This window comes from Sinohyriopsis cumingii, chromosome 8, assembly GCF_028554795.1.
Source record: "Sinohyriopsis cumingii isolate HCF-2022 chromosome 8, ASM2855479v2, whole genome shotgun sequence".
In the NCBI taxonomy this organism is placed as follows: Eukaryota; Metazoa; Mollusca; class Bivalvia; order Unionida; family Unionidae; genus Sinohyriopsis; species Sinohyriopsis cumingii.
Genome location: NC_142968.1, coordinates 47922369 through 47933848, shown reverse-complemented (window position 1 = coordinate 47933848; position 11480 = coordinate 47922369). Strand labels below are relative to the sequence as shown.

Below are 11480 nucleotides of genomic sequence, written 5' to 3'. Positions count from 1 at the left end.
ATGCATACATACATACATACATACATACATACATGCATGCATACATGCATGCTGACAGACAGTCAGTCAGACAGACAGAGGAAAAGGTGCACAATAACGAAATTAAAGTCCACATATTATGCAGAGGTAGAGTACATAACATTTGTATACGCGAACTATGATTGTTTATTACCTATTTCGACTTGAGATAAACATATCTCGTGATACATTTGATACATTTTAAAGAAAGTCAGTCAGTCATACATACAATATACATACATGCATTCAATACATACATACATACATACATACATACATACATACATACATACAATATACATACATGCGTACAATACATACATACACACATGCATACATACATACAATATACATACATACAATATACATACATACATACATGCATACAATACATACATACATACATACAACATACATACATACATACATATATAATCCATTTAAATCGTTACAGTCGAATTTAAATAATTTCAATTCCTTTATTTTCCTCTCTTAATCTATGTTGCATATATATCTTGTTTGCAATGAGTTCTCTCACTCATGTGTTTAGATAGTGTGTTTTCTTTACGTTTCTTTATATTTTTCTATATATTTGTATGTGTGTATATATATGTGTGTATATATGGATGTGTGTATGTATGTATATATGTGTATGTGTATACACAGGTTTATATTTGTGTATATGTGTATATGTGTGTATGTATGTGGATATGAATATGTGTGTATATATGTGTATGTACTCATATATATGTATGTACATATATGTATATATATGTATATATATATATATATATATATATATATATATATATATATATATATATATATATATATATAGTGTACTGTAAGTCCATTAATGTCAAGCTATGTTCCTATCTTTTCTGTATTAACGAAAAATTAACTGAATGAAATCTCTTCTGAAGAGGAAATAAAGAAAGTCAGTCAGTCAGTCATACATACAGACAGACAGGCAGACAGACAGGCCTACATACATACATACAGACATACAGACATACATACATACTGATATTTCATCGGTTTGTTTCATATACAGTATCTTGACGTTTTGATGCCGTTGTGTGTTGTAGAGTTATATTCCCTATAATGTAAGGGCTAATTGCAAGGTCTTCTTAAGAAATATTTGTGGAAGTTAACACATAATTTATGTTGACATAAAACAGATTTGTTTCTGCCTGTTCCCTAATGCTCGTAAAGATTATATAATTCAGTTTATTGTTTGGATTTTTGTTGTTGTTGTTGTTTGTTTGTTTATTTTGTGAATCAAAGTACATATTTTATGTTTCTATTTATTCATTTTTCAGGTTATTTAGGGTCCACCATTGACTGCTGCTTTTTTGGACTTCAACGGTAATAAATGATATGCATTCTGTTAAGACTTTTTGTAAACTATGCTGGTCATTTATGTACACTGTATTATGCCAGGGCCGAATAAAGGCTGAGATGGGCCCGGAGAAATGGAAATAGAGTGGACTTTGTAGATTTACAAATACAGCCTAAGAGCACAGTATCAGACGGTGTAGACCTATATATGGTTAGATTAATCACATGTAATTTTATCCCCCCCCCAAAAAAAATCCTAGAGGCCGCATGATTATAGTGACATGGCACGCATGCTTTTTGTCCCCTCCCCCCTTAATTCGGCCTGCATTAGGCTTAGGTTGTCGTCCAAGTCTATTTATGTACAAAAAGTAAAGACCAAAATCTAAATGCAGTACATTCATGTTTTTACATCTCACCTTGTATAACTTATAGATAATCCAGTCCGAACCTATATTAGTAAATACTCGATAGGTTTTGTGTACTTTTTATTACCTTTTCTTATGTCAGTTTCACATCTGTAATTAATGCGGCAGTTGTATGTACAAAGTGTGCATCATATCTGTACTTAATGTCGCATGTGTACAAAGTGTGCTTCATATCAGAATCTCTCTCTCTCTACACATATTAATACATTTACGCACGAACACGTGTGCGTAGGTGCGTTGTTCTCCGAAAAAAGCTACGCGTCGTTATAGATCATAGTGCGTTAGGAGGAGGGGCGAGGCTGAATGGCTTAAGGAGCTCGCCTTTACGGACCACTCACATCGCGCCTATGTCAGGGTGCGTTCGAGTCTTGGCTCGACCGATGCAGGTATGTGAGAAAAAAAAACTTTCCAGTGGCTGGTACGTGGTTCTTTGCGGTGCCATTCCAGGCTCTTCCTCTGCCAAATATAATGTCCGCCTTTGTATGGACTATTATGTCCTGAATACGGCGTTAAAACCAATAAGTCAAATAGTCACAAATCGTGTATCATTTCGTGGTAGTTATGGAGAATATAGTATCGCAAGTACATTAGATTGCTTTCGAGTGGTGTCTATTTAAAATACCTGTTCAGAATGTCTACATAATGTCTTTATAAAATGCAAGTTTGCGTCTTACATAATTCATGTTGCAGTTATTTCTTTTTTTACTATTTTTAGTGGGGATCCCTGCTTTCCTATGGAGATCCCTGCAGATGACCCCTATTATTCACAGTTTGGCAGGACTTGCATGAACTTCGTCAGAGCAATTTCTACCCCAAAACTTGATTGTACTTTGGGTAGGTAACTATTTAGAGTCAACCATCACAAATTATAAATCTTAACTTTAGCAAGTGTTTGCTACACACACACACACACACACACACACTAAAGAGGGTATAAACCACGGTAAATGCACATATATCTACAATGCTTACTTTTCAGATATTGTTTTTTCAAGAAGGGATGGAAAATGTGAATTGGCAAAACCAGTGGAGGAAGACAAATCTAGGCCGATCATCACTTAGTTACCTCATTGCACTTTTATATTCTCTTGACCGTGTGGGTGGGTGGGTAGGGGAATTGTTACGTGCTCAACCTTGTACAAAACAAGATTCTGTCAAAACATCATTACTGTTATTATCAGAGTTAAAACATTAAAATCGATAATGAAAAAAGATGAAATAGAGTAAAGCCTATAACATGGCTGCCATTACTGAGATAGTACTGTCCTTAATTTTTACATCATTATTCTTTTTACACAGGACAAAGACAACAATTGAACCAAAATACTCATTATATCGACGGGTCCCAAATCTACGGATCGGACGCACAGACAAGCTATTCCCTAAGAGAATTCGTTGGAGGTAAATAATATCATCACCACCACTACTACTACTACCACTAGCAACAACAACAACAACAACAACATCAACAACAACAACAACAACATTATTAATAATAATAATTTCATCCAATATTACATTATCAGTTACAAATAGGTTAATTCATACGTCTTTTTCAATGCAAAGCGACCGCTCCTGTGGTCTAGTGGTTAGATCGTCCGCCTCGGATACGGGGGTCACGGGTTTGAGCCCCGGCCAAGTCATACAAGAAAATGGTACTAACAGCTACTTCGCTAGGCTCTTAGCATGAAGAGGTTAGTGTTAGGACTGGTCGGCTTGGTGTAAGAATTATGTGACTGTGTGGGACATCATGTTACATGTCTGCGTCATGAGGCCACAAGTTCTAGACAGCATTATAAACTGCCACACTGCAGACATCGTATCGATATGACTAAAACATTATTCAAGCTACGTCAAAAATCCAAATCAGACACACACACACACACATATTCATTCCATGCTAAGTCTGTCATTAGCATGATCATGTGATGCACGAACAAGAATAGAGCGCTATTTATAAACGTCTGGTTTCATTTGTCTTGTTTTAAATGTCGAAAAATGCCACTATGGAGTAACGGAATACTATATCCATGGACTTATTAAACCGACTGTAATCTATAGCTGTCTATCGATTGTTATTAAACCTGCTCTAATATATAGCCTTCTAAAGATTATTATTAATCCTGCTGTAATATAGAGTTGTCTATAAAATGTTATCAACTCGGTGGAGATCTAGAGCTATCTATAGAAAGTTATTAAACCGGCTCTAATCAAGAGCTGTAAGAAAATTATCGATATTGTTATCGTTTAGGACTTTGCCATTTAAATCTCTTTCAAATTAAACTGATATTAATCTACGAAACCTTTACTGATTGAGTGTCCTTACATATGAATAATAGCTTGGCCGTTCAAGGAGTAAGAATGTGTTTGTTGTTTTTTAATTGTAATCTTTACGGTTATACGATTTATTATACAACCCGCACATGCTCTTGTTTCTTCCTACCCCGCTACAGATTTTATGATCAAAAGGCGTCAAGGATATAAAAAAATAAGAAACTTCGTCCTTTCATTCATCAGTTTATTATTTCCAACCCGACGTTCACCAGATGGTGCGAAACACTGTCAACATACTGCCGCATCGAATCGAGCATGATTTCTTTAGTAATACGGTTGCCATATATACATGGGCGAGTCTATGTTTTCAGTCAATGATGCAGTTCACCGTCTTTGATTATCTAAAAAGTTAGTAATGTTTAGAGATACGTATCTCTGAACGCCTGCATGCAAGTGATTATTAATTGCATTTATTTAATTTGTTTAAAGCTATGAAACAAGACAAGTCAAAATTGGTCGCAACCACACAGTATATATCAAATGGAATGTTCGAGAAGTCAGAAATAGAGAGTGAGCAGTCCGTCTACTTGTTTACATCGAGAACGTCCGTTTCTTTAAAACACATTTAAGATGACAATGTTAGGGGTCCCCTGGCGACACTCAGGTTAGAGATTATAAATTAATGAATGAAATTACTAAGTTTTGTGCATTTTTAGTATCCTAATTTATTCTCTTTTACAAATCAGTACTGGTTACACAAAATCGGGAGGGAGTGCGATTACTATAGCAAGTGTTACTGGAATTTTAAAATTGCAACCGTGTCTGAAAATGTTGATTTTATTGCAAATAACTCCTGAAAATGATCATAATATTTGTTCATGTGTAGGTAAGCTGCTAACCGGAGGGGATCCAAACATTCCAAATCTGCTACCAAAGGACCCTTTCAACAGAAACAATTGTATGCTGCCCAACAACGATCCAAATGTCCAGTGTTTCCGAGCGGGTAAACATCTATCATCATTTATATATCTTAATGGTTTTTAGTTTGGGTGTGTTAGTAGTTGTCAGATTGATACTCCCATTTCACTTCGTTACCAAATGTTTTTTAAGATATGATAAATCTGACTTGCTGTCTTAAGATATGAATGTTTGATCTTGACGAAGAAAAAACGTTTTAGGTTGATGACTCAAGCGTAACCTTTGCATTTTAGGGGACGATCGTGTGAATCAGCAACCTGCTCTAATATCGCTCCATACAATTTTCATGAGGGAACACAACAGAATTGCTGCAGGACTTGCTGCTCTGAACAGCAGTTGGTCCGACCAGATTCTTTACGATGAAGCCAGAAGGATCGTCGGTGCCATGCTTCAGCACATCACCTACAACGAGTACCTTCCTGAAATTCTCGGCCAGGCCACCATGAATTCGTATGGCCTGAAACCTCTCTCAAATGGGTACTTCAATGGGTACAACAGCGCATTAAACGCAGCCATTAAGAATGAATTTGCTACTGCCGCTTTCAGATTTGGCCATAGTATGATCCACGATTCGCTAAAATACAACAACGGAGCACACAATTTAAAAGATGTCTTCCTCAACCCTGCTATTCTATACGATACGGCTGGAGGAGTTGACAGCATAACCAAGGGTCTCACAGATTCATATTCTCAAAAGGTAGGAAAGTTTCTAATAATATTAAAGTTCATTTTTCCTTGAAATTATTCGGACAGGTATTAAAGCCACCTTTAACGTCTATAATTGTTCTTTCTTGTATTCTACTTACCTTAACCAATTATGTTTTTTAATGGTGTTAAACAAGAATGAAGCATAATAATCGTATCCTCACTAACAAGAGGAACAAACACAATCTGAAGGATATTGTGCCCATATTTTCTTTTTAAATAAATCAAATATTAACCATCCCAATAAATATGTTTTATTACATTTGTTCATTTGTCGGCTGCACATAATTTAGTCAAGGTTTAAATTATTCTTTTAGCAAAGCGTGTCCTTTAGATAAGTTAGGTTTTCGTATATTTTGTTTTAAGCAATCAAACAGACAAACCGATAAACAGTCATAATATTAAGATGTCTTAAAATGGGAACATCTTCAACTTTTATTGCTTGTCATTTTTCTGAATGTTAAACATACTTTGCTTGTGGTTTTCGAGCCTGAACAGGCACATGTCTATCTCACGAACACTTTCTGATACTTCGAAATTGGTTACTTAACTTAACCGCTTAACTTTCCTATTTACATATGTACGAAAGCAATGTAAATCAGGTTTGATTAATGCAAATTATACTTCCTCAGGTTGACGAGCGTCTGAGCGACCAACTTACCAGACACTTGTTTGAACGTCAGTCAGGGTTTGGTGACGACCTGGCGGCCACAAATATACAGAGAGGAAGGGATCATGGCATTCCGTTTTATCAGCGGGTGAAAGACATGTGTAACGTAAATGGCTTGGCCCACGATCAGACAGTCTGGAACGCACTTAACGCTCTCTACCAGTTAGTCAGTTTTTAAACTTATATAATGTTTGTATTAAAATTAAGAAAATACGTAGGATTTTAAGAATATTTTGCTACATTGTATTTGCTTGCGAGTTCATGATTGAATGTACATTATATTATTTTTGACTGTATTATTTATTCGAGATATAATAGTTTGTTATGTGACAGTCGCAATAATGAAATTTCAAAGTAGTCTTTAATATCCCGTATAAATCCGGGGTTCTTGCAACGTTATTTTTCAGATGGAACATTCTTATATTTCTGCATCCAAAATAATGCTTTGTATTTCTCTCGGATTACCATCAGTAATCTCGAGTGTAAGTGATTCACGCTTGAACACTGTTTTTGTGGGAGACAGAATGAAAGAAAAGAAAAAAGTAACATACTTTGCTGTTTACTTGCAGTCATGTAGGTGTATGATAACAAACTTGTTGTTGCTGTTGTTGGAAATATCTTAATTCGATTTTTATACAGAACCGTTTAAAAACTTACAAATGCAGCAAATCTTTGATACTTATGCTCAGGCCGAAAGCTTCCGCTATCAGAGTTACAGGAAACTGAGCTGATTTTATTGACTTACTTTGTGGTCACAAGCCCAGCAAAGTGTGTGCATTTTTATAGTTGTTTGTTCAATACATATGTGCGCATTGAACACTCGAATGGCAGTAATATACAATTTGAGTTTATATTATTTGTCATTCGTCTTTCTAGAAACTCTTCAGATATCGACCTGTTCTCTGCGGGAGTTTCTGAGACACCTGTTGCTGGAGGCAAGATTGGGCCAACGTTTGCCTGTATTATTGCCAAGCAATTCGAAGCCTTGAAAAAGGGAGATAGATACTTCTACGAAAACTCCGGAAGCCAAGCATTCACCCTTGGTAGGTAAAACCTTCTGAAGAAATTAATTTGGTATGTCACATATTATTATGTTAAAAGTTAAAAAAGAGCAGCATATATATATATATATATATATATATATATATATATATATATATATATATATATATATATATGGACTTTCGAAAGAAATAGCAGAATAGATTGGTCACTTGGCCATCGATGAGCAACCTTTTCTTTTCCATTAACAATCTTAATATTTTTACTACCAAATTAAAATCTGTATAACTGATCTACTATTTTCTTTAGCAACGCATGGTCTGGATATCATGGTCTTGCTATTGATGCAGTTTCTCCACAAGGGTAGGTAGGTAGGTAGGTAGGTAGATAGGTAGATAGATAGATAGATAGATAGATAGATACATAGATAGATAGATAGATAGATAGATAGATAGATAGAGAGAGAGAGAGAGAGAGATAGAGAGAGAGAGAGATAGAGATATGAGCATTATTGTGGATGACAAAATGGTCAGAAATTCTGCAAGACATGGCCGAGATATTAGTAAGTTTCGGATATGACTTGGCAGAGGCGAAAGGAGTACTTATAAACCTGTCTCCTTGGTTCTATTGTTACTTTAGTTTGATCTATTTTTGCAGTGGAACTTAATCTTCAGAAACTAGATGTAACCATCTGCTTGCAAAAACACTTTTCAAATGTACGATAGGCATAAAGATCTAAATTTCGATGTAGAGCAAAACTGTAAGAATATGTTGATATATTGTGAAATGTTCATGTTCAAACCTTCAGTGAATGACATGCACTATTTATTCAGATTTTAATTTGCAAACATAGTATTAAGTGAAAGCACATCAAGAAAAATTGAAAAAGCTAATAATGTAAGAAATTTCGATTCAGCAGCTGATTTAAATATCGATATATGCTTTCGAGGCAGGTACACGATTTCTTGTCTAATTTAGTCGGAATGAGAAAATGTAGATTGAAGTGATCATTTGCAGCATCGTATTTAATTACTTCCATGTCATCTTAGTTCTGTGATTAAAAATGTTCAATATGTATTGTTAAAAAACTAATTATAGTTTTATAAAGATGTTTTCGATATTAGTTACCTGTCTAATTAATTTTCCTTCATTTCGCTAAAGCACTCAACCTTTTTAAATTTCTTTCTTCTAGCGCAATTAGATGAGATACGACAAACAACCCTAGCAAAGATCATCTGCCGAAATACTGGAATCGCTTCCATCCCGTCAAGAGCCTTAGTCAAAAATGGGTATATGTTTAACATTCCCATATATTTATTCATTTCCAAAATGGAATAGGATTCGCAGCGATGCCAAACAATATAAACACATGATTTCTTAGTATTTTCTGACTAAACTATATTTATTTGCAACTTAAATACTTGAAAATATATAGAAATGACTTAAACCCTTAAGTAAACCACACATTTCTTGCTGTCTACGCACCATAGTCCTTCAGTTTTGGCGTACAGTTTGTCTTTTTATGTTGATCAATTGATAGAATGATGTGTAACAACAAATTATGACACACACGCGCGCACACACACACACACACATTATCACACATTCTCCTGTAAGATTCAGGGAGACAATTTTCATGTGTATTTATAAGATTCTGTGTTCGTCTCTATACGCATTGAATTTTGTTACTGGAATCCAGAGTGACCATTTACCTTGATGATACGTACATACTGGTTTGCTATGTGCATGTGTCTGCTAAGGACGAATGCCTATGTTTACGAATGTCTTCAACTCATTTTTGGGTATGTGAGCTTAGTCCTGAGGGCGGAGGGTTGGTGTGTACAGGCAAGGTGATGTCTGCTGTGGCCTGTGGACCCATGTTTGAATCTCAGTAGTTGATGAATTGAAACTATCGCATCGTCAAACCCTTAACCCATGGGTTGTTTTGGCACCACATTTAACTTCATAAACAAGTTGCTCCATCTTTCCCTGTCCTCTACTGCCCTTGGGGAGTCTTCAGATTCCATGCCTGTTCATTCCTTAGTATTGTCCTCTCACCACTTTTTCTATCTGCCTCTACTTCTGCACCCGAGCAATGTTTCTTGCAAGATTGCTTTTGTCAGTCCAGATGATCTTGGGACATGACCGTACCACTTCACTTAAAAAATTTTGTTTACAGTGGTCAAGAGGTTTTCATAGGATCTGATGGCTCGTTGGATCCTGTTGTGGACTTCTTCTTTGGCTATATGGTCAATGTATGAGATGCCAAAGATCTTGCGGTAGCATCTCATTTCGAAGGTTTGAATCCTTCTTTTCATATCCGATGCGAGTGTTCTCGGGCAATGGTACAGGTCCATTGGATCCGTACGTGATGGAATAAAACGCTCCCGCCCCCACGAATCTCCCAATTATAGGTAAAATAGTAAATTATAGGTCAAACCCTTAACCCATGGGTTATTTTGGCACCACATTTAACTTCATAAACAAGTTGCTCCATCTTTCCCTGTCCTCTACTGCCCTTGGGGAGTCTTCAAATTCCATGCTAGCCCAGCACTACTGGGTGGAAGTTTTCTTCGATGAAGTCAACGGCCAGGGCGGAATGGCTCCAAGATGATCTCAACGACCATGTGTTCAGAGCCAGGGCGTGCCACACTATATCAGTGGATTTCGGCTGTGGTCATCCAATCTGGAGAGGGATGGGCTCCACCAGGCTGTATCTTGCCCCTGACACACACCATCGCATGAAACTATATATCCTGTGTGAGAATATTCTTTCCCCATATGTAATTTAAATTAGTATTATTATGCTCCTTCTTGTAGGATCCAATGATCAATATAATGCACTATCAATTGTGACTGGTGTATATTTGTATCTGTCTGTATTAATGTCTATATGCCTTGATTACTGTCAGATAAATATGTAAAAACTACCTCGTCGTGAAGGGGTGTCTGCTGCTAAACAGATGTATATACCCACGGCTATTTCATTCTTTCTTAGGAATGCCTTCTTAGTCGAGAGTGTATGGGTGCTGGTTCCTGCAGAAAGGTAGATTTATGCCATAATCCTATCAATTGGGTTCGAATATCAGAAGAGAACTATTGAAAATTGTTCATTCAGTACGATACTACTCTTTATCATCCCACACATATATATAAGGAGAGTGAAATCAATAAAACGTGGAAAGGTTTCTCCAATTTAGACCGAAAATGTATGTGAACAATATCTCTGTAACACCTTACAAAAGAAAGTACTTTTGCTTTGCATTTCTATAACTTATATTCTTGTTAATATGTTCTAAAAGTTATTTCGTCTTTACAGCACCCCAATGCTGACATGCAGCCGTGTCTCCGATATCGCTTACAACAAGTGGCTATAGGATATGTGGATTTCATCCGGAGGCTTAGAATCTAATGGAACTTTTTCTCAGATTTGTAGACAAATTGTATGTAGTTAAATGTCTTACTTAATGAATCAATAACTAACGTATTGTCTCATGAATAAATCTGATTTGACTACATACAACACAAACAATTCATTCTATGCGCTCCGACTTATATTATGCAAAAATGTTGCATTTAATGAATGTTCACGACCTTATGCAGGTAAATATGTGAGCATGAACATGACAATTTAACCAATAAAGTTGTATAAAATAAACTTGTAATGCTTGTGAACCTCGAGGCTTTCTTGTGCTTGTAATTGTACAACAAATTATTTGTTATTTTGTTTGTATGATCTATTTAATTCAAAATTGCTCCACCAAGAATTTCAATGATTCGTATGCGAATTATATCTCCTACCAATCTCACGGTTTGATATTTTAAGTACGTACTGTTATTATGAGAGGTTATATATTTATTTGTGTTACTTTTATTTTAGAACGATGCGAAAATAATCTAAACACAAATGGTTTTAACTTAAAAGCGTTTGAACTATGCTCAAATGATATGAATCTGTCATAATTAAATATAGAGAAACCTTTAAAAAAAATAATATTGTTAAATAACGGACTTTATAGATTTGAAACATTGTTACATAACGGACAATTTAGATCGGAAATTAATCC

The 11480-nt window shown here is 35.7% G+C and overlaps 1 protein-coding gene across 1 annotated transcript in view; it reads left to right on the top strand.

Moving 5' to 3' along the window:
* Positions 1-11088, top strand: part of LOC149793439 (salivary peroxidase/catechol oxidase-like) — an 18098-nt gene extending 7010 nt beyond the window's left edge. Inside the window, exons 6-14 of the mRNA XM_089967440.1 lie at positions 1341-1386; positions 2500-2618; positions 3084-3185; positions 4945-5061; positions 5270-5733; positions 6374-6573; positions 7288-7454; positions 8606-8702; positions 10733-11088. Of these exons, the coding sequence (XP_089823566.1) occupies positions 1341-1386; positions 2500-2618; positions 3084-3185; positions 4945-5061; positions 5270-5733; positions 6374-6573; positions 7288-7454; positions 8606-8702; positions 10733-10790 (1370 nt within the window). The 3' untranslated portion in view covers positions 10791-11088. The remainder of the gene's footprint in view (positions 1-1340; positions 1387-2499; positions 2619-3083; positions 3186-4944; positions 5062-5269; positions 5734-6373; positions 6574-7287; positions 7455-8605; positions 8703-10732) is intronic.
* Positions 11089-11480: the final 392 nt, after the last annotated feature.